The following is a 24439-nucleotide window of genomic DNA, read 5'->3' as shown; positions in this document are numbered from 1 at the left end:
CGGACACTTGGATGACATTTTATGTTTTTTTTCTGTTGTTTTTTTCTGTTTGAAAAATGTATCACCTGTTACTTCAATTGTATTGGATTTTGCTGCTACACTGTTTATCCCTGAGACTCCTAAAGTGTTTTCACCCACCCCTCCATCGGCATTGTGGTGAGTAGATAATGAATGAATTTTCATTTTTCGGTGAACTATCCTTAGTGGCTCACTCCAACTCACCTGAGGTCCAGGTTCACAGCCGCCTGTACCTGTCACAGATATCTTTAGCTAGAGCACAGCAACTGATGATTTGAATCCATATGAATTTGGATGGTACACATTTATTGACACTGTTTGTTTTGTCTTCTGATTTTACTGAGTATACTCATACACATTCTCTCTCTCTCTCTCTCTCTCTCTCTCTCTCTCTCTCTCTCTCTCTCTCTCTCTCTCTCTCCCCACTATCCGAGCTGGCTTTTTCAGGCACATGCACAGTCACCCCTGACAGATTGTTTAAATGTCACCCCTGCTAGCAGTCGCCTCTGATGTTATCTGCTCTGGGTTATTACTGGCCGTCATGCCGTTTGTCTTCGCCTTGGAGGCCAATCTTCTAATGCACTGCAGGTCTACCAATACATAATATACATGAATCGTCTGGTAAATTGTGTGCTTACATGCACACAAGAGACCACGATATTGGGAAAAGCCAAGTTAAGGGAGGAAGTGGCAGCATGCAGATGCAGCCACCAATTGTCAGATATATCAGTGTATGCATGTGAAAATGCAATTAGCGACCATTTTATCGTTTGGGCTTTAATCTTGTTATTCAAGACTGAACTTCACAAGAAGCCACATTTTTAATTTTCTTTTATTTTCATACAAATAATTTGAGGGATTGTGGATTGAGCTCTGACACGTGTTACCTGAGCAACAATACTGTGCCTGAACATATCTTCTGTACATTAACACAAGATTAAAGCTGCTGTTGGTGTTCATTTTATGTTGCGTAATTTTTTAACAGTATACTGCTGTTTATTGTTAATGGTTGCAATTAAAAATTGTATATACTTTTTTTTATAAATGTCAGTAAAGTACATATTTTTTTTATTATGATTGAAATATAGATATTAATCTTACCTGAGATCTCTCAAATTTTTGTGATGATCCCTAAGGCAATTAGTGATGTGTCTGAAAGGGATCTTTGTGCATTGGTGTGTATTTAGCTCAGGTGGTTACTTGGCACTGTATGTTCAGCCCATAATGTTATCTCTGCATGAGATGGTTAATTAGGAGCTTAATTTAGCTGCTGGCATATGTTAACTTTGACTTAGGCTGCCATTGGTAAGCCTCTGCTGGCTGGTGAATCTGCTGTGACGGCACAGGAAGGCTTCTTGATGTATCCCTAACATAACATTACAGGATAAGACACTAACAAGGCTCTGCAGATGCCAGATTAAACCAAGAGCCAATACGTCAGGATTTTACTATATTTGCTGTGTATTGCAGGACTCGAGATAATTCTAGCCTTACCTATTCTTGCTGACATTTGTATTTTGTTCTTTCTCACTCTCACTGAGTTTTATGTGTGCATACAACCACCTCCACATACAGGAATCACCAGTCTGGCACAAACCCAGTGAGCAAGGTCTAGAGCCACAGGTGTAGGCCAACCCTTACAATATGTGTGTGCATGTGTGTCACAAGCACTGTGTTTAGAAATGTAGGCATCCAGCCATGCACAGCTGTCTTGGAAAACCCATGGGGGGAGGATTTAAATTTGCTTATTTGAGCTCTGCTGGGAATAGCTGCAAATATCCATAAGAGCCCAAAAATATAAATGTTTTCATTTGAAAAAGGATTTGAAATACATGTTTGATCTCAATAACTTAATTGCACTCTTCATCAATGCCATGATAAAACTTGGTTTTCACTCAGTTCATTAATTCAGAGAGGACCACCACTTAGTTTTTAGTGAAGCAACAATGTGGTTGTGACCTTACCAAAAACAATTAACCTTGGCATTCTTTGCACTGGTGTCCAATTGGTAATCTGTAATGGCAGATACCATGAGTTGAAGAATTGGGTTCAGCAAAGAAAAAGGAGGATTTGGTGCAACTTTAAGTGAATAAACATGATTACATGCAACAGGTCAATTTGGACTAATTGAATATGAAGCTTATCTTCTTTGAAAAGGATGACAGACAGTCCAAGAAACATAAAATTGTTTCTGTCATTTGTTGTAAACCTTTAGATTTTTCACCTGTTTTACAGAGTGCAGAATAGAAAAATAGCAACTTTACTTTTTAAAAATATATTAAATTGATTATTTATCCGAGTAATATGCCAATAATCCCATGAGGTTGACAGTATATGGTGTTTTGGCACAGTGTTGCTGTGATCTGTTGGTCAGTAGCTCTTTAGCAGAGCTGAAAGAGGAGACTGGGCTAAACACAAAGCCTTCTGTATAGGGGATGTAAGCAGAGCCTGTTCTAATCAACTTGCTTGCCCACCACAAAGGTAACCTGGGTTTAGGTTACCATCTTGCCTCAGCACCACATGGTGTTGGGGCAAGTGGGTAACCTTAGACATTAATATGAATTAAGGTGCACATACATACACACACACACGCAAACACATGCGTGAACATTGTCACACACACAAAGGCTCACTCCCATATACCCACACGGCATGAGCAAAAAGACACATAAAGAGGCACTGCAACAGGCACACAGGAACATACACAAATTAATTTACCACCCACAGTTTTACACCCCTACTCACGAACATACTGTGTTCACACAATGAGAGGTAGATAGAAAGATTGTGTGTGCAACAGCAGGAACCTGTCATCTTCTGTGGGAGAGAAAAATTCTTCCCTCCCTCAATAATAAACTAAGCTTTCTCAGAATGTGTGGCCTGTGTGTCAGACTCGGTCACAGGACCCTGACACACTTTGTGTGCAGTGAGAGTAGGAGGAGGGAGGAACACAGTATATGTGGATTATCCCTCAAGGGAGAATCCCCAGGCTGTGTGACGGTCAGCCAGAAGCCTGTCAAGCTTTGTGTCGAGGAGCCAAAGTGAATGCCACCATCATCAGTGGGCCAGGCCGTCCCTGTGGTTTCCTTGAGAATACACTGATGCTTGTTGTGTCACCAACATCCAACCATCCACACTTTACCCAAACATCTCCCAGCGAGGCGGAGCTATTATTAGCTTAGGTACAGCAAAGCCTCTTAGAGATCTTTATTTAACCGGATTGGCTGTCTGATGTATGGACACTTAAGGAGTGTCTGAGGCACTTGACTGTCAGAAACAGTGCAGGGGATTTGCAACCGAGGCCATTGATAAAACATACCTCTCATCTCCTCTCCTCTCCTCTCCTCTCCTTTCCTCTCCTCTCCTCTCCTCTTTCCTGCCTCCTTTCCTAAGATGACTGTTGTTTGGCTCTGACAGGGGGGTTTCCCACCACCCACCCCTTTCCCCACACTGGAGGGTTTTAGGTGGCAGGCTAATCTTGTCTCAGGGCAAGGAGGGCTGTTGGCCAGGTAACATGGTCGTCCCCTGTCTGACCCTCATCTATGCAAGACTGCCACTTAACTCTCACCATCACGTGCTATAATGGGTAAAACAAAGTAGAAAAGTTGATAAATTAGTCTAAAGATTTTATAGAACAGAGTAAGAGAGAGTGATTCTCTAAAATAATCATATCAGGAACTTTATAACACTCAACCACAATCCATGATTGTATGATGCTAAAAATACTAAGCGAATATCAACTACAGAAAATCTTTCTCTCTATACTCTGTTACTTGCTCACCCATGTGTTCTCAGGTACTGAAATTTGGCCCCATTTAATTTAACGTGAATGGACATTATAATACCGATGTAATTTGGTCAGTACCATTAAAAGTAACAAGTTTTGTACCCAACTCCATCCACTGAAATGCAATCTTACGTAACAGTTTTGAAATGTACTGTTGAGATTATCCAGACACGAACCAGCCAATGGACTTTTACACTTTTTAAAACATAAAATTTAATCTATGAATCAGTGTCTTGATTTTGAAGCTATATGTGGAGGAAATCTGTACAAGGCCAAAACAGTGTACTACTATCAAGTCGTTTTAAAGCAATGTTTGTTGTTTATTTCATCCACTTGTGATAAACCAACTTAACTCCCATTTAGGTTTCACAACAAATCAATGCCACATAAAAACACAGTGCCAGATTTACCAGCAAAAGATCACGGATCTTTTCACTGCAACTTTTATTCAATTTTCACTCTCAATTTGTGTGTGATTAGCATCTAATTTACAATGGCAGCAGCTCATCATTGAGTCTGCACCTGGGACTGCCCTGCCTGGCCCTGAATTATCTGTTTTCAATGTTGTTTTGGTGTGATTGAACAGAGCTAAAATTAGTCAGGTTGTGAGATTGTGTTTTTAGCTAAGCAGCAAACCAAAGAGGCCAACTGACAGATTCAGAAACTGATAATTCACGTTTTACCTGATGCACTTTACCATTTAATGTAAAATCCCTTCAGGGGAATATGCATTTCCATAGTGCTGAAGATTATAATGTGAGTTGTAGGATTGAATGAGGCATGGCACATCAATTTACTGATCCACACAAACACCACTTATATTTTATACTACTATACAGTAATCCACTTCTAAACTCCTCATTCCCTGCAGGCTCTTCCTGCCACATGTGCTCCTCCTTGTCAACTCCAATCTTCATATAACTACTTGCTTGTTTCATGTAGCAGTGTTTTCTTATATGTTTTAAGGGTTTTGTTAATGGTTTTGTAGATTATTGTTCTTCACATGCATTTGGGGCATTCATTGCATTTAATCGCGCAACGTCACCGGTGCCTCCAATGCGCAGGAGTCAGAAAGCATCCCAAAATGAATGAGAGCTTTTTTGTGTGAATGGCAAAAATAATAGCTGGAAAATGTAAAGAAAAATTAAAATGTAATGAAAAGAATTAGCTGTTAGCTCAGACTCTCCGGTCACAGCTGAGGATGGTTTTAAAATTAAACCGCAGGAGTAAACTGCAGTTTTAAGGTAAGAGGTTACCTCTGATAGAAAAAGGCTAATGAAGGAATATTTTGTGTTGGACAGGTGTCATGAAATGGGTTACAGCTAAGGAGCAGACTTATGGTTTTTAAAGCATAAAGCAGGATTTTCATTCATGCTGATGTTGCATGGACAATAAGTCAGAACGCTACTACTTTTAGCAGGCATCAGCATTACAATGTTCATTTTTGGGGCTAATGTTGTTCTTTTAAGCTAATAGCTACTCGCTTCTGTTTCTCTGTGGATCATGTGTCATGCTAGGGGCTAGAGTTGCCTATCAAAGGTGATGCGTGGTTTAATAAAGAGGTGAGAAATGCAAGAATGTGTCCCATACAAATTCCCCTCCAAATAATAATTTCACTGGTTTCCAGGAGCTGCTTTCTTTCTATACCGTGAACATTTTGAGCTGATATCACAATGCTGTGTGCACATTGTCAGTTGTATGATGACAAACAAACAGATCCAACCCTGAAATGGCATTTACATTGAGTCAACAAAAATTTAGAAAACAACCAGAGCAGTTTTGCACACAGAAATGTTCGTAAACAAGAAACCCGTCTATTGAGTTTTACAAAATTGGGTTTAAATACAGTATTGCTTAATTTATTTTCTGCATTTGAATTTTAATCATGCTGCCATCGACATTATAATATAATAAACTGTTTTACTTTCAACTCTATTACTACTTGTATTATTGTGCACACAAGATCACCTGGCTGGGCCTCTTTCTGAATATTGTTCTTTAATATCTGTCCTCTCTTGGGGTGTATGGCAAAAACAACTCGTCATGCAGAGACGTGAGGAGAGATGAAGGCAGTTGGTCTCAACTGGCCTCCTGTTCTTGCTCTTTGGTAAATTTAAATGTTTAGTTTTACCCTAAATTGTTTTTTTCTTTTTCATTAGTTAATAGAGGAAGAAGGAAAGACGTGGATTTGCTGTTTCATTTTCAGATCATTTTGCAATGACACACATGTTTTTACCATATCACAGGTGATGTTTCTGTTCTCTGTGAACATGGTAGTGTTGTCAGTCCATAGGACATGGGTGATGTTTTAGCAATGCTTTTGTATATCTCCCTCACTTAGGTCTTATGTGTGTCAGTCTTTACTTCCCTGCCCTCGGTTTCCTTTTCACTATTTCTCTCTTCCTCTCTTTATGTTTCTCTATTTCCTAATTCAGTGAGTGAGCAGAAACATAATATTTTCTAATCTTCACAGCCTCTGTCGCTTCCTCTCGACTCTGTTGTCCTTCTCTTGCTCCCTGTCAGTCAGTCAAATGCTGTCGTCAGAGGATCTACCGCTGAGTCTTGTGACAGGCAGGCAGGGCCAGTGCAAAGCCAAACAGCTATAAATAAAGAGCTCGCTGCTACTGCCTCTGTTGCTGCTCTTGGATAGAGAGGGAGGGCAGAAACATATTGTAGATACACACTCTGCTCCCCAAACCCCCTTTTTTTTATAAACTTCTTCAAGACTAGTCTCAATGACTAATTTGACAATGCTGTCATATTAGTTTTGGCTATTATTTCATGCAGGTGCAAGCAAACTATTGACTTATTACAAGATTATGGCCTATTTATATGGGTAGTCAAGTTAAATATTTCTAAATGTTTGAAATATTAAATATTGCAATGTAACAAAAGTGTCTCTTATTTTCAGGCAGGTCGGTACATTTAAGGAATGAAGGGAAGTGTTGCGTAAGGATTTCACAACTTTATCCTGTGCTTTTAGCTAAGCTAGATGTTTTATGAATGCTCATTGACCGATATATTTGCTCTGGGCATTTTGCTATTTTATTAGGGATATTAATAATTTAATTGATTCTTGTTTCACCTTTCACAGTAAATTAGAAGTTGTATTTTTCATAACTTAATAGGCCAAAGATTGCACATTACAGGATGGATGGTGTTACATGATGTTTGCGCGGTTTTACTGTTTATGTCATTTATTATTTACAGTGAATTATGGCTGGGTCTGACTCCCTCCATGGTCCAGTGGCCTGGGGCCAGTAAATGTTTATGTAGGCATGACTGACCAGTCACTGGTCAATCCCAATATATCACTGATGTGGTATGTGGAAGGTTATTTGAATCTGCTTATTATAGTGTTTAGAGCACAAACGCAACTGTCATTGAGGATGTCATGTCATGGCAGTCTTACATTAGCCATATTATGAGACACTTCACTAAAGTTCTTGTGGCTAGCTAGTCATGTTGCCAGCTGCGGTTGAGCATGAACATACAATCTTTCTTTCCACCAGTAACCATAGTTGTTGTGTGGCATTCAGCTGTTTTTATAATCCATTGTGAGATTTGTTTTCAGTAAGAAAACACAGCTACAATGTCAGGTCAGCACTATAAACAGGCAGCTTATAAACTGCTAATGTGTTTGTGCAAGCAACCGTATTGAGCTAAAACTAACTTTTACTGTAGATTACTGTATAATGTCATCAGCTGTGGGATTTTTAGCAGGCATTTTTGCACAAATCTCCCAAGTAGAGATGAAATGCATTATAAGGTTTAGTTGTTTGTTTAAACTTTATTCAAATAACACAATCTGCAGTTTATACAAGCAACGGGATTTGAAGGACTATGACTGGCATCATATGATGGTGTTGTTGGCTACTTCCGAATCAGAGTTCCTGAGTCCCTGAGAGGGTGCGTTAGATTTATTGTTCCCATTCTTTGAATGATGTTTTCCATAATTTGTGGACAGCCTGACTATTCAAGACTTTGTTTGCGTTAGGGAATGACAAATGATAAAACAACAAAAACAAGAATGATAGTGATGGTGGCATCCTTGCAATGTACTGTACTGTAATCCTTGATGATGTAGTGTTGATCTTTGAAGACAAGCAACTTAAGCTGCTTTCAGACAAGCACTGAACTCCCCAGATATACTTTGTATTTTCTCGAGAGGAGGTGCATGTGTGAACGCAAATGTCTGCGTGAGAGGCTCTGCAGTTTTGCAGCAGAATTAATACGTTACTTCCTGCCTCTTCCTACTGTACCCGGCTCCTCCACCTCTTGCTTTGATAAATGTGTAGGATTTGTTGCTGTTGTGAGCGCGTCTGTGTAGAGAATCTCCCGCTGCTCTTTCCATGTGTGAAAGGCAAACTGCGGGTAAACTTTGGAGCCAATTCTCCCGATTTTACCCGCAGGTCATGACTGAAAACGGCTTTAGTGTTTTCTGTTGTCGCGTCATTGTAGAGCTGCATGCAATGCTCCTCTACTGACTCTCTCTCTCTCTCTCTCTCTCTACCTATTAGTCTTTCTGTCCCTCCCTCTCTCCATCAGCAGCACCAGGAGAAATCTCACCATGTCCGTGGGCCATTAAAACATCCATACATTTTTTACCAACCCGCAGGCAGCCATACCTTGTCATAGAATCATCTGTAGATGTGCCCGGTCCCACGAGGAGCATGCAGCTCTCAGCAGGCAGGCAGTCATTCAGACTGTTGTGCATGAGAGTGAACAGCGTGCTGTCATGCATAACATGAGATTGAGGTTGAAATATAGGGCCCCTGTAATTACCAAACTATCAAATTGTGGGAATTTGTTTTTCATATTTTGGCTGCCAGTAAAACATAATGGCTATATATAAGTGGGCCAGTGGGGGAACATTTTATACTGGACACTGTAGGCTGTGTTGTGTGTTTTGCTGTACAAAAGTTAATTATGAGTTCTGAATTGTGGCCTGTGCCAGTCCTAAATCTACATTCATGATGCAGATATATTTGGACATGTGAAATAGAATTTTCACATCTGAAAACATAGGAGGTGTGTGTGTGTGTGTACGTGTGGGGTATTCCCGATGGGAGCAGCAGAGCATATCCAGTGGAAGTTTATCAATAACCTCTAACAGAGTAGTGCCAGTGCGGACAATGAGCTTTTGTCTGTTTGTTTGTGTGTGGTTGTGTGTATTTGTGTGTGTACATGCTGCCTGAGCCAGATGACCTTTGGTATAAATAGCCTGCCGGCGCTAGCTGTGATGACAGCCGACAGCATGCACCATTGTGTGAATTTGTTTCCTGAGTAGTGCTGTTCATTGGTTATCCCTCTTGGAACAATGCCTGTATGAGTGCCTGCTACCCAGCAACACTCTGGCCTCTAATTTCCTGAAACTGGGCTCAGTAGTGTAAGTGTAAACTCAGGGCACAACCGCACCTGGGTCTGTGACCAAATCATTTTTGCAGCGGCTCAGGTTTAGTCCTGTTGTAGTGCAGTACCAGGTGAAAGCTCGACTGAAGCAGGATGAGTACATTACTTATAGAAGGAATGCTGTATAATCAGGTGAACCTCAGTAATTATCATTTATATATTTTTCTCTCGCCCATTTAAGTTAAACAGGTTAATTGGCCAGTAGGAGAGTCAAGACCACTTCTCTGAACTGCATGAGCAAATGCAACACCTCAAAAAAGCTTTTGGCCTCTAATCATTGTTTCATTTTGGCTCTATTGTACTGGAATGAAGAAACAATAACAATATTAAAAAGTGTATTATGACAAAAATATTCTTAAAGTCTTAAAAGTAAATTTATGTGTGTTTCCTTATGGGGTGAAGTTGTTTCTCTTTTAAAGTCTGTGGTTATCAACCAGACTCACACTGCAGATGTAGTCGGGCGCTGTGATTTAGAAAATTACATAATTTTATGGTCAACGTTTTTATTATTCATGTATTTAGATTGGGATTGAAGTAATAATCAGGACTCATACTTAGGTCAGTATTGAGTGATGGATACCCAGCCTCCTTTATCAGACTATGTAGCTGTCTTCTAGGACAATGTTCACTTTTAGGATTTTCAAATGTTTTCATGCTGCTGATTTCAGTTTTCCTTTCTCTCTGCCATATTTCCTGTGTCGCACAAGTGAAACCCTCTGTTTGTTCGTATATTTTTCAATACCATAATAAGAAAATCCATGGTATGACAAACATTAATTTTGATACCATGGTGGTACACCGTGAAACCACAATATCGCTGCCACCCTAATCATACCATGTTGTTGTTGATCAGGATTTTATATTCAGAGTGAAACATCAGGAACAAAATATACAAACTGAAAATATTCTCCAGATTGCTGTGTCTTGATATTTCTTTCATTTTCTTCCCCTAGATCTGGAGCCTGATGACAACACATCATTCTACATCCTAAATGTGGGCCAGCCCCAGGCTATGGTCACGAACCACCAGTCTATTGGCCTGCCTCGTCATGGTATGCAGTCTCACTCCCAGGTCATCAACACTTCCCCACGCCTTCAGTCACACAAATCAGGATTGGCTCATCCAGGCTACGAGGTACAAGACTCCAAGTATGGCTCCTCCCCTCTTCTGCCCTCTGCTCCTATGGAGGCACCGAAGGCCTTTGAATGTCCCAGTATCCAAATCACCTCCATCTCCCCTAGCTGCCAGCAGGAGATAGGTCCCAATGGAGAGGATCTGAGGGCCAATGGCCCAGATGGGGACTATCACGGTGACAGACCTCTATCCAGAGACCACCTGTATTTGCGGCTGGACCACTCATACCGGGACTCTTCGCTCAGTCCTAGCCCATGCAGCAGTCTCTCTTCTAGGAGCTGGTTCTCTGATGCCTCCTCATGTGAATCATTCTCACACGTCTATGATGATGTTGACTCAGAGCTAAATGAAGCAGCTGCCCGGTTTACCTTGGGCTCCCCACTTACTTCCCCAGGCTGTGCCTCCCCTCAAACCGGCGGTGGAGTTCTGGAGGAGCAGCCCCATTGGCAGCACCAGCACCCTGCCTTTGTGCACCACTCCCACTCCATCAGCCTGTCACCGCGACAGTCACCCTGCCACTCGCCACGCACCAGTGTCACTGATGAAAATTGGCTCAGCCCGCGGCCACCTTCCAGGCCATCTTCCCGTCCCACTTCACCCTGCGGGAAGAGGCGTCACTCTAGTGCAGACATCTGCTATCCCGTCTCATTGTCTCCACATCACTCACCCACACCCACGCCAGGACCTTCACCCAGGGGCAGCGTTACAGAAGACACCTGGGTTGGCAGTCCTTCTGTGGGCATGTCGCCCTTCCAGTGCTGCCCATCAGAGGCAGACATCCCATCTAAGACAAGGAAGACCTCACAGGATAGAACAACTATGCAGTCTGGGAAAGGGGAGCTGGGGCTAGATGACCAAGGAAATATGTCGCCTAATCTAGACTCTCCCTCAGACGAGGCCTTGCACAGCCTGAAGAAAGACGGGCCTGGGGAACAATTCCTCTCAGTGCCCTCCCACTTCTCATGGAATAAACCCAAGCCTGGTCACACACCTATATTCAGGTAAATTAGCTGACGTTGAGAAGAATATGCAGAAAAGAAATTCAAGATTTATCTTACTACCATGTCCAAATTTAGCTTAATCTCACAGATGCAGTTTTATAATCCCGCAAAATCAAATAATTCATGCAGATGTAGAAGACTCAGTGGGAAATGAAGTGTCTGTGAAATTCAACGTTTAAATCTTTTCAAAAGTCAGTGAGGACCAATATTTCAGCTGGTTCACAAAATTTTCAGTTGCTATCCATTTGTTCTGTTCACTTTCTACAGTTGCAACTGCAGTATTATTTAGTAATAAATCTCTGACTCATGATCCTAAAACTTGAAGTTTTTAACTTAGAGCCAAAAACAGAAGGTGACAGAAGGTGAAGGCAATTACGACCTCTTTATCAGTTTTTTGTGAATTATTAATACTTCTAATAATGCTTGGCAAGACACCACATGTCAAGCTTGAAAACAATAAGTGGGTCAAGGCTAAACAATAGACCTCAGTGATGAATGTGTTTTTATTGAGTGTTGTGAGCTGTCATAAAGATTGAAAATCCTTTTTGATCTAGAAGTCAAGTGTAAACATTGTAGAGCAGTAAATTGGTATCAAATAGCACCTTAGATTATAATAGGCCTGTTGATGGATCTCTGTAGATCAATGTTCAGTAATAGTGAACTTTGAGCCTTGTATCAGCAGTATAAATCTGACCGACAGAGTATAATTCATTTATTAGTATGTGGAGGGAATCACGGAGATCAACACCCACACCGATTCCCTCCAACACACAGGCACAATATCCACATTAAAGAGTAATGGGTGCAAATAGAAACTCATGATGGAGGTTTCTTAGGAGAGCAGTGTGCTTTCTGTTCTCCAGTGTGTGCAGCAGATGAAGACATGGCCTTGTTTGCGTTCACTGGCCCCAATTTCTGTAAACCAGCGCTGGGCACATATGGTAACTTAGGGGTGAACACATGCACACACACACATGCACACACACACATGCACACACACACATACACATAGACATAACACAAACGCTTGCTCACATAGACCTAACATTTTACAGACAATGACAGGGTCAACTTTGATGAGTCACCGTTTGATCTCTACATCTTTGCCCTTGTAAGTAAAATTTCCACCGTGAGCCCCTGACAGAATAATGTCAAACAGAATACATCTTTTTTAACAGCGCTGTTTACTCTAATGTTGACCGACAAGTATTTCCTTAGAGCTATCACTACTAGATGTATTGTACTGTTGCTCAACCTGCCATCAAATTATAACTAAATTAAATGTTTTCATTATCATGGCAGACAATTAGGTGGGGTAAGCTCCTGTCTGTCTTGAGATAGAAAGTTGTTGAGTTGCCTATGCACATGCATATGTGTGTGAGTGGTGTTTTGAACAGATGGACCAGGTGGAATGGGTGGGATAGGGTTAGAGTGGGTGGGATTAAAAAATGGTGGGGTGACAAGAGTGCTCATGTTTTACCCCCTGAGCTTTCTATAATGAGATATTCATGGCACTAATTTCAGTTGGTTGCCAAAAGCCAGTATGGGGATGTGATTGGACTCGTGGCCCCTACACTATAGCTTAGACATTTGAGAAAGGTTATGCTATGTCAGTACATAGGCTGCCGCTCCTGCTTTGCTCCGTCACAAAGCTCATATTTCCTCTGTCCTCCTCTACTCCTGTTACCATAGCAGCCATGCAAACCCACACTTCCTGGGTGGTTATGTCATGGATGCTGGGAGGAAAACATGAGGGTTAGGATGCATCTATTACAGCGTGTCAGAGTGTTACATCCTAGATAAAGCCACTGTCATGTGAAAACCATGTTATACATGCCTTTATCACATGTGACCTGACTGGTTATTATTTAGGTACAACCTAATGAAGATTTTCTTTACATTTTCACGTCATATGTTGTAGGAACTGTAAGGCCTCAATGAGCTGCAAAAAACTGAAATAGAAAAACTTAAAAACTAAAAATCAAATTACTGTTGATTTAGTGGCAGGCTGTAGGATTGCTTATGAAGTTCAATGGCTGTACTGAAAACGTGGCACTTAAGTTAAGTCTATTCAGATTCGTCTGCACAAAGCCAGCACTTGACAGGTATTTGGAAGGGGAAGAATTTGGGGAGACAGCCACGCTGGCTAAAATTTACAAACTTTCCCTTACAAAAATATTTGTTCTGTAAAAAAATCCGTCACGGATGTTAGACTTAGTATAGTTTGCATGCTAGAAGTCTGAACTGTCTTTGAGTAGAGCCAAATAAAAGCTTATGCCATCATGTGACAGGGAGCACAAAGAGCATACAGTGGTTAATGCCAAGGCAGAGATCAGTGTGCACCATAGAGTGTCTGCCTCTCAGCCCATCAGACAGCACTGAGTCAATTCCCTGACTCAGGCCTATCATGCAGAGGCATAGACACACAAAATGCATGGATGCATAGATACACATACACAGTTTAATTTATGATTATGTATTATACTATGCTAAAAAAAAAACACAAAAACACACACAAAACAATGGCACTTTTTAACTGCTGCCAGACAAAACACCTGGATGACACACATATCTTGTGCTGCCCTACAGTAGGCCTCTCGGATGATGAATAATGAATTGTGAACAATATCAAGATGCGACAAAGATTTACATTGTGGCTCATGCTCCAGCTCTGGTGCCTTGTCAAGTTTAACATATGTGCTCTAGTAGAATGGTAAAAATATATGAATAAGCAAAAGTGCAGAAAATGTAATAAACTAATAATATAAGCCAAACAACAATGTAAAGAAAACGTAACAAATGAGTCAATCCATGGATGAACCATGTTCCGAACATTTCTATTGGTAACATTTAAAGCTAATATATATATGATGTTTATGACAATGACAAAGATGTAAAGATAATGATGATAACAATTACTAAATAAAGATAGCGATAGTCAAGCCAGGTTTATTTATGTAGCACCAAATCACAACAGAACTTTTCTCCCAGTCCTTTTCATTAAGGTGGGATAGTTTTCATAAAATGATTTACAGAGACCCAAAAAGACTTGGGTTATAGACCTAATGAGGTATATTTCACTATAGTGAAAGATCATGAACTCTGATACAAGTTAATAAATGGCAATCATCAAATGCATTAATATGGGAAGATGTTGTTGGCGTAAACTGATCTGATTTGCAGAGATGGAGAGACCCAGTCTCTCTGTGAAGAAGACCATTGAGTGTTTTGAGTGCAGCTGTTCAAATATGATTGAGTCTATACAGAAAAAAAATTACGCAGGGAGGAAAAACACTCAATGCCAGCCCAAGTTGTGCACACACACACACACACACACACACACACACACACACACACACACACACACACACACTCTCAGCCAGAACTTACTGTGTGACATGAATCTTCACTGACCCAGAGACTCACAAAGAAAAGTCCCTCTTCGAATATGATTCAACCTCCAAGACTTAGGTTGACCTATTACACATGCTATGTTTAAGAACAGGATTAATGCATTTGGGCATTCCAGTGATTCATTGTCTTGTGAGGCTAAGTATACCCCCATTTTACACCTATTATACTGTCTCAGACCATGAAGGGGGAATACCACCTTTTCAACTTCCAGACAGCCAGATAGCCTGAAGGGAGGTTACTGTCATCAGACATGAAGCAGAGAGACAGGTTTTCGAGCTTGGTGTCGCAAGTTGAACACATCTTTACCGAATAATTTGAAAAATGGAAAATATTAAGGTGGGTTTACGCAAGCAAGTGTTTCAGTGGGAAAATCTTATGGTTAAGGCTAAAATATCTTTCTACATCACTGATACGTTTCTGTGCTGTCCAACTAAGTTTGATGCTTCAAGAGAGACTGTTCGCATTTACACTCGTAGCTACCATAATCACAAACATAACAAACAATATTTAACAAAACACTGTATATTATAGTTTGATACTGTGGTTGTAATGTGTGTGTGTGTGTCTTCATGCTTTTGGTATTCTCTCCCCAGGACCTCCTCCCTGCCTCCCTTAGATTGGCCATTGCCAAGCCAGTTTGGCCAATATGACCTGAAGATAGAGGTACAACCCAAAGCCCACCACCGAGCTCACTATGAGACCGAGGGCAGCCGAGGAGCCGTCAAAGCAGCGTCTGGTGGCCACCCTGTCGTCAAGGTAACATATTTGGGCATTTTCCCTCATGCTTGAATGGGGTGCTGTACTTACTGTTACAGCTGTCTTTTTTTTTTTTGCTCCATTAAACAAAATGTGAGCACTGGTGTTTCTACCACACTGAGGATTAAATATCCCTTTGAGGTCAGGACTGATTTACTGTCTGTGTTAACTCGATGCTGCCACTGGCCACTTATCATCCAGCTCCCTCTGCGTCAACCAAATGGCCTAGACGCCAACCGTCGCAGCCTTTAGTGATGAAAGTAAACATGAAAGGAAGAGAATCAAGCTGAACCAAACTTATTTACTGAATTTAGCAGTGACTTCTTGTTTTCCAGTTGGCAGGGATTTCCCTCTGCATGTGACTGAAACAAATTTTATTTTCAATTTGTACATGTGAACACCTATCACAACTAAAATACAAATGTCAGTATCTGATTGTTAAAAACGTGACTAAATAGAATTTGTTAATGTTTATAGCTCAAACATCATCTGGTTGTTGGAGAAGAACATTTGATTTTAGGTTTCATGTTACGCATTTGCATGTGTGGATTGTCACATGGATCCTCTCCCACAGCAAGACTGTCAGTCAACCTGTTGAAGCAGGAAGACGAGCAGGCAGTCAGTAGAGCTGTTGCTACAGCCCAGTCAGCTGCCCTGTCATTCGATAGCACCTGTTAGAGACCAGGTGAGCCTACGTGGAGCCAATGCTGCTTTTCTCCCTCTGAGAGAGTGAGAGAGAGATAGAGAGGGAGCGATATAGTGGAAGATTTCAGACCCATTAATATTTCAAGAAGCCTGTGACAAGCTACCTTTGTGTGTATGATTAAAGCAGCGCTTCAGTGCTGGGCCATGACCAGTGTCGTGGCACCCGACAATGGCTGAGTTCAGACTGATAGTTCGGCCAACTGCTCATTCCCTGCCCAATGGGATCACTACGTCTTGTCTACTATCCTCAGTGCATCTTGAAGACTAGTTTCTACTTTACCTGCACTGTCAGAGTTTCGATTGTAGAATTGAATAAGAATTTTTCTAAAAACCAAAATGTAGATAAATGTTATCATAAACTTCCTGTTTAGTTTTTGTTTATGGCTTGAAATTATTTTGTTATTTTTTGTGCATGTGTTGTCATAACTTTGGACTTCAGATTGGAAGTAGGTTGGCCCTTAGGTAAACTCAGTCACAGCTCATTATTGCACAATATACACATGATAAAACAATTTAAAAACACAACAATAGAACTCGTCAAACCACAACAGAGCCTAAATCACTGCCATTTGTTTTAGAAACAGCCTTCATCCTAATACATTCAGTCATACACTCCCTCCAGGCCAATCATTAACCATTTCAACCTCAGTTAGACCAAGTTGCTATCCTGCCATATGTGTCGATGCATAATTTAGCTGTCAGTTCTTTTTTCAACCCAGCCTTTGCCATGCTTGCCCTTATTCCTCATCCCCAGAGGGGGTTGTTTGGTTATAGCAGTTTCCTTGCAGTAGCTAGCTCGTACTGATCTTATATCTGAGGTCAAACAAGGCAATTTCAACAGTGATTAAGACCCAGCTAGAATCTGGTTCACAGGACCTACATGCTTAGCCCAGACAATCAGTTATTCTGTATTCTTAAAGATAGCAGACTCTGCTCTGTTTGCTCCAAACATATTTCTTAATGTTTCAATGTTTTAAGGATAATTTGGAGCTATACCATATATCTCTTGAATGCATTGTTTGCATTATTGCAAAAAAGTGAAAGACAACAGTATTTCTTCTCTAGACATTCTCCAGTATGCTGAAACCCCCAGTGCTGAAATAAAAAATCCAATGTATTAGAGATGGAAAGGACTTTTATGATTAAATTGACCAACAGCAATCAGTTGTCATGGGCAGAGTTAGAGAAGAGCACACACAACGTTTGCTCTTTGTGATCAGTGGTTCGCAGAGCTTTGTTCACAGAGAGAGAGAGAGAGAGAGAGAGAGAGAGAGAGAGAGAGAGAGAGAGAGAGAATGTGGGGGTGAATGAGTTTTATGAGGAAGGGAGGGAGGAGCAAGGGACTTTGACAAGGAATTTTTTTATTATGTGTTTGATTATAGAGTATATACAGTATCAAACATACATTTTTGAAGATATACTAACCATCTTTGTTTCTTCCTATGTGCACTCTTACAAATACTGAACGTCAACATAAAAGGAACAGCTGAGGATAGATAGTATCAGTGCTTGTCCAGCAGGTCTTACAGTCAGTCTTTGTTTACTAAATACCTTCTCCTCTGTTGTTGGTCTTCTTCTGCTATCTTCTTTTTGTTACACTGTGCAAAAAGCATCATATTGAAAGGTGATTTCCTTACCCTGTGATGTCATTCTTGTTTATTTAGTAGTGTACAACAAATTTAATGCTGGATATAAGGTCAGATATATGTTTAATTCAATTCTAATAAAAGCAGGAGTGAATCTCAAAGTTGATCACTGTTTTTGACCCAGTATACATTGGAAAGAAGGGGGTCAGACAACTTGAGACCGTGAACAAGCATGCACATATTATGTTTCCCAGGTGCTCTGTAGGTGTGAAGCAAGCTATTCCCTGGGGGCAGAGTGTCAAGGGTGCCTTGCTGTGTGATTCCAGCCTCTCTGCCACACAATTTGAATAAGCAGATTGAACGTTTTGATTTCACTGATAATTTTGTCGGCCACATTACGAAGTTTCTCTTCTATTCTATTCTACTGATGGTAGCTTTATGTCTTTTGGACTCAGGGGGACCTTGTAATCTCCTTGGGTTTTAAATTTGGTGACGTGATGTCACCAGATGACGCAATAGCTGCCATCTGGACCTGGTGATGACTTCCTTTTGTGGTCACGCTGTTGCCCAGATCAGTGCACCACTGAGCTGCTGTGTCAACAGAAAAAAACAAAAAAAATGCCTAAGGAAGGAGCTTTGGGTCTGGGAACTTTTACATGTTCACATGTGTTAAAGTTCATTTGACAGTAGTTGTATCAGACGAGGCCAGGCCATTTTCTGTTCTTGTCTCTGGAGACATTTGATTTTGTTGGCCTGTTTGAAATCTGCTAGGAAATCTAGGTTTTCTTGGTATAGACATTTGTATTTTGGTGCAATACTATGAAACATTGGAGCAGGTGAAGCCCTCAGCAGCAGGGAGCCCCCCTGTTTTACCCTTTATTGTGCAATATTGTACACTGGCTTTTAACACAGTCATGGCTGGGCAGTCAAGAACAAGGTTATGCCGTTATGTCCTCTTACAATAATTTAGAAATAGCAAAATATAAACTTGTACTTTACATAGAAGCTCAAACAACTCTCTTAGAAGGTAACCTCATAGGTCACATAAACTGTACCCAACAACTTACATGTCTCTGTCGTAGGCCTGAAATCCTGTGTTCGATCTCTTAGTCATCTCTAGGTGGGAGCCTTAACAGGTGTTTCACTCAACAGGTTGTGTGGAAACTATGAGGCTACTATAAAGTAGCTTTTTGTCTTGGCACTGTGTGAGTAAGAAAAATATATATATTAAAGGCTACAGTTACAGTGTAAAAATAGAACAGAAATACTTGAGTTATCCGCATCAAAAACGAAACAGATTTTACTGTAAGTGGTCAAGTCTAACAGTGAGAGTTTTTCTTTCTCACAGTTTTCTCACATTCAAACCCACACACAATAACACACATGCACACAGCTTTTAGTTAAATAACAATTGCATTTCTAAAATGAATTCTGTGTGTATGTGGATTTCCTCTAGATGAAAAGAAAGAAAGAAAATGTTCAGGGCATTTTTCACCCAGTGAATCTCATCCACAGGATGTTGAGGATGTTGTAGTATAATGCTTCCTCAGAGAGCAGATTTGTGTTAATTTGTTCAGCATGTCTGTGTAAAATTTAATGGCTCGGTTGAGAAGCAGTTTTAAGCCGGTGATTTCTAACCTGTGGTTTTGGGCCCCACACTCTCGATGCAGGAGCTGTAAAGAAGAGTAGACACAGACATATATGAAGCTATCGGCATTAAAACCTGTCACATGTCCCCGGGCCTGTGCACTTGAAGAAGCTATTGTAAAGTCTGAATTATTTAGATTTAGTTTGATGATCTTGTTATCATACTGTGTGTGTTCTTTGCTAACTTTACTGTATCATTGTATGACCTTGCAGGCAAAGCAGTGGAGTGTATTTCCAGCTGTAGACATGCCTTTGAATTTAATGTTACAGTAACTTGCGTTCTGGCAACACAAATACATCTCAATCGCTCGGAATAAAACATGAGAATGCAATGTGTTGGGAGTTTGACCCCAGCTAACACTAATAAGAAAGAGAGGAGGGTGCTGACCAGCTGTTGATCAGTGATCTAAAGAGAGGCAGGGTGTCGTATGGCTGTGCCTGGCAATGGTCATAACAGTCGGCTCCTTTTTCGTCTGTACGTACGGTAGCCAGACAAACAAAGGACACAAAGTGTGACAGTGTTTACATTGAGTTGTTTTGACAGACATGATTCATAGCTGTGAGTTCTGAGAGGAATGCTGTGTATTTCTGTGCAGCGACACACACACACACACACACACTGGGGCTAATGACTGTTAACTAGCCACGGTGTAGTTGTGTAGAAGTCCATCAGTCAACAGTGTTTACGGGACACTTATAACATTAAAGGTTGAACAAAAAATATTCTTCCCTACGCAATGTAGTCGTGAACCTGTGTGATGGTTGACAGAATTTATTTATGATTTATCAGTGATGCCAGAAAATGTTCATGCTTATTTAAAAAATGTGCCAGCGCCAGTTGCTTCTCAGTATTTTAACTCCCTGATTTTTTTTAGATTATTTTTCTTATAATTGTACATTGCAGGATGGCTACGTTTGTGCCTGGCTGACTGGATGTTTTAGCCATTCCTCTGGGGCTAGCTGCAGACCATAATTGGTACACCTGTTGCTAGGAGACTTTTAAGTCCAAAGCCTCTCTGGCTGGCTGAGGTATCCTTGTGCGTATTTAACCAGCTTAATTGAGTACTGCTGCACCCACACAAATATAAGGAGCCCCTCTGGTATTACCTGCTGGGCTACGGATAGAGGCAGGCAGACACAACAAGAAAAAAAAAAGAATATTAGATACAGTGAAGAAACAATCACACTCAGTGCACAAACAAAATCAGCCCATAAAAGCACGGCATAGGAGTGACATTTATTACAACAACAAAGCTGAAAAGAGTTGTAAACAAAATATTATGACCATCTTGAAACCTGCTGCCCCGCTAATAAAACTAAATTAAGCTATGGTGTCTGGTGACAAGGGTTTGAAAGAGAATACGACAGAAGCTGTCCAAGACGTCCTAATATTTCCACCAGCTTGGATGCATTAAATGATTTTGATCCCAGTGCTTAAATGCATGACCTAATTTCTGCCCATCTCTGTCTCTGTCATTCACTTTCACATTTTCTTTAACCCCTTCCCTTATTCTGTCCATCTCTTTCTCTCATCTACCTTCTTTCGTCTTCTTATTTGTCCTGTTGCTTGACAGTCAGGCTTTTTCCATACCTTGACAGTTCTCTCTCCCTCACACTCTTTCCCGCAGGATCTCACAGTAGACTAGCTGCCATAATGCAGGGAGACACAGACAACAATGCAGAGCCATGTGGTCTTCACTGTGTGAACTGGCTGGAGTTGGTGTTGCTTTGCCCCAGGGCTGTATTTGATGTAAACATGTTGGAAGCTTGGCTCTCATTTGTTGTAATCAGGCTTAGCGCACAGTTAGAAAGCGGCCACTGCGAGGGGGAGAGAGAGTCGAGAGAGAGACGCACGTGTGTGTTTGTGTGTATATGTCTGTGTGTGTGAGTGAGAGCGCGAGAGAGAGAGATGTGGGGGAGGATAGGATGGGGGAATAAGAGGAATTGAGCTTGGACCAGTCTAGCAAGGCCATATACAGCCCTCATGCAGTATACAGTAAACGCTCCTGTGTGTATGTGTTTGTGTGCGCGTGTATTGACCTTGTTTAAACAAACAGTCAACCGGCCCCCTGGCTCTCTCTGCCCTCCCTAGTGTGCTGGGCAAACATCAGGCCTGTGTGTGTGTGTGTGTGTGTATGTGTGTATGTGTGTGTGTGTCCATAGATCCCAGGTTGTGGTGCCACAGTGCCACAGACGGGAAACCACTGCCAGATAAAATGGACCCACTCATGACCTTGACCACCATTGCTCCCATTTTTACATCTGTTGCACACACTCTCTCTCTCTACTCTCTCCTCTCTCACTCTCTCTCACACACACACACACACACACACACACACACACACACACACACACACACACACACAAACACACACACACACCACAAACCTATCTAAGCCCACACTTTACACCAAAGTTAGTGTGCGTAAATCTACACATTCTAAGTAGCACACACTCTTCAACACAAGCTTCAGAGATGTCGTTTACACCGACATGAGTGTAGGTAGCTACTCGCTCTCAAACACAAACACACACTCACACACACACACACACACTCTTGCATACACAGCGAGTCTCACCATGGCAACAGTGGAGCAACACAGAGAAACAACTTGGCAGAGTCAGGCGCTGGCTGTGAGAAAGTGTCGAGTTACGGCAGAGGGTTGGGGCTGAGGTAGGAGAGAGGCAAGGACAGGGACGAAGAAGGGAGACTGACAAAAGGGAAAAGAGGTAGGAATAGTTGAAAGCAGGAAGGGACGTCATGAGTGCTGGAAAGGAAAGATGAGGAAAAGAGGAGAAAAAAGGACAGGGTGGAACAAGAGATAAACTGAAAATGAATGGCAGGAGTGCAGGTAGACATCGAAACACAGGATGTGAACAGAGACAATGTTTTACTGCAGGGAGATGGTGATGTTCGCCTTTCAGCCTTGTCCATGTAAATATTTCATCATCAAAACTGTTGTTGCTCAGATGAGTTCCTACCACTACCTCTTGTTTTTTTGTATTTAAACGGAAGTTAAAAAGCCTTGGTGTGTTTATGCCTGTGTGCCTGTTCATGTGCACGTAGTGATGGGAGATGTTTTTCCCCTCCACTTGCTCGCTTTATTACTGGATCAGTGGAACAGATGAAGGCCAAAAATAAGTGGGGACTTTATTTAGTGGGAGCTGACTATGTAACCGTATCCAGAGGTTTTATTTTAGGGGAGAGAATTCATCCTAAACCTGATCCACGGGCAGAAGCAGCAGCGGTGGCCATAAGGTAGCGACAGGCTTCAGCGGGCACGGGCCTCTGGGACATGTGGCAGGTTTTTAATGTCATTGTGGTTTAATATAAGAACTGATCTCTATCAGGCCTCAGTTACTTGCTGACTGACCAGCTGGGCTCAGTGCAGTGTGGACGGGCAGAAAGCTGAGGAGTTGAAAGTGCAGAGACCACCCTCCTGTGGTATTTCACACTCAGGCATAGATTTAGGGGTTGGCGTAGGGGTGACTCAGGAATGTGAAACCAGTCAAGGGTGTGTGTCGTGTGCATTTCACTGCGGAGAAGTCTCCTCCGCCAGGACCAAGGCACTGTCCATGTGCCCTTGTTTACGTCCTGCTGGTTGAAGGTGGTGCATTACCCATTTTCTGAACTGAAGGTGCAAATGGGCCCCCTGAAGTCTGCTGAAACTGGAATTAGACTGGAGCTAAAAATAGCGTTGTAGTATTTGTTACACAGTTTAAATTATGTTGGTGGGATCTTGTAGAAAATTGTGTTTTTGGTTGGGCTGTAACAATTGTCAAACGTTATTTGTGACATGCGAAGACGGAACTGCGACACGTCTCCCTGCCCAATCCCACATGCTGCCACAGCAGCAGGTGCAGCCTGTTGCGTGTGTGCGTATGTGTCCAATCACAACCCTGGGACCACCAAGCCCGCATAATCTGAACCAATGCAGAAGTGACTATTATATTCAGAGCAATCAGTGTGGAGGATCGTTTGTTTACCTTTACAAAAGTGCGTAGTAATGTCTCAGGCTCGACACGCACACACCCTCATTTCTTTCCTATTCTTTGGTTATTTTTGTTTACATGTTTTATGTGAAGTCAAGTCCAACGTGTTCTTTAGTAATCTTCTCTTTCTTTTAGAAATCACACCCACTACTCCAAAAAAAAGAGGTGTGGATTTGGCGTATCGTTACAGCCCTAGTTTTTGGTTAAAAGCCAATTGCATTAATTTGAAAATTTAAGATCAATAAAAATCAACTGAAGTGTAGAGAGATATTGGAAAAAGTAAGAACCTGCTTCCTTTCCTGTTCAGCGTCCACCTTTTATGTATATTTGTTCAATATACTGGACCCTTGTTGCTTAAATAAATGTTACTCTTTAAATGTTGTTGTAATGCTGACATTTGTTACGTTATTGTTGAATCAATTTCATAATTTTTTACATTGGTAAAACCACTCCACATTCTACGGTTATCAAAATTGATCAAATTCAACTTAATCCAAAAAAAGAAAATTATATTTTTTAAGTAAGGGCTGTGACTGTGGCAGAGGGACTGAATTAGCCCGCCTGTGTGGCGTGTTTCTGTTTGGCCAGGAGTGTTGATTCACTGGGACGGCTGAAGTGCTCTCTTTCTTTCTAACTCTCTAATCAGGTTTTCCTGGTTGATTATTTGATTTGGAAAGAAGTGCTGGCCTGCTAAGTGTATGTTTGTCAACACCCTGGCTCTGCACCAAATCCCTCATGTGCAGAGAAATAGAGGTAATACAGGAGGACACAGAGAGGCAGAGATCAAGAGGGTAAATGGAAGGAAAGAAAAAAAAAATCAAGGACTTTTTTGTTCATAGTTCTGGGCAGAACTGACAACCTGGAAAAAAAGGTTCCTAGACAACTTCTGTTGCATTAAACAAATTAAACTGGCCCTTTTTTATTCCTCTTTTCTGTACTTTTTTAGTGCTCTGATTTATTTCTGTGAAGCATGTTCAGTTTTTTA

General features: G+C 41.3%; 1 protein-coding gene across 4 annotated transcripts in view; it reads left to right on the top strand.

The window, feature by feature from the left end:
* nfatc3a (nuclear factor of activated T cells 3a) overlaps positions 1-24439 on the top strand; it is a 60865-nt gene that overhangs the window by 9215 nt on the left and 27211 nt on the right. For all 4 annotated transcript variants that reach the window (XM_034581446.1, XM_034581445.1, XM_034581447.1 and 1 more), the window contains exons 2-3: positions 10171-11353; positions 15361-15523. In XM_034581446.1, coding sequence (XP_034437337.1) covers positions 10171-11353; positions 15361-15523 — 1346 coding nt within the window. The remainder of the gene's footprint in view (positions 1-10170; positions 11354-15360; positions 15524-24439) is intronic.

This window comes from Hippoglossus hippoglossus, chromosome 3, assembly GCF_009819705.1.
Source record: "Hippoglossus hippoglossus isolate fHipHip1 chromosome 3, fHipHip1.pri, whole genome shotgun sequence".
Classification (NCBI taxonomy): Eukaryota; Metazoa; Chordata; class Actinopteri; order Pleuronectiformes; family Pleuronectidae; genus Hippoglossus; species Hippoglossus hippoglossus.
Note: the sequence above shows the minus strand (reverse complement) of the source record. Positions and strands in the feature narration are given on the sequence as shown.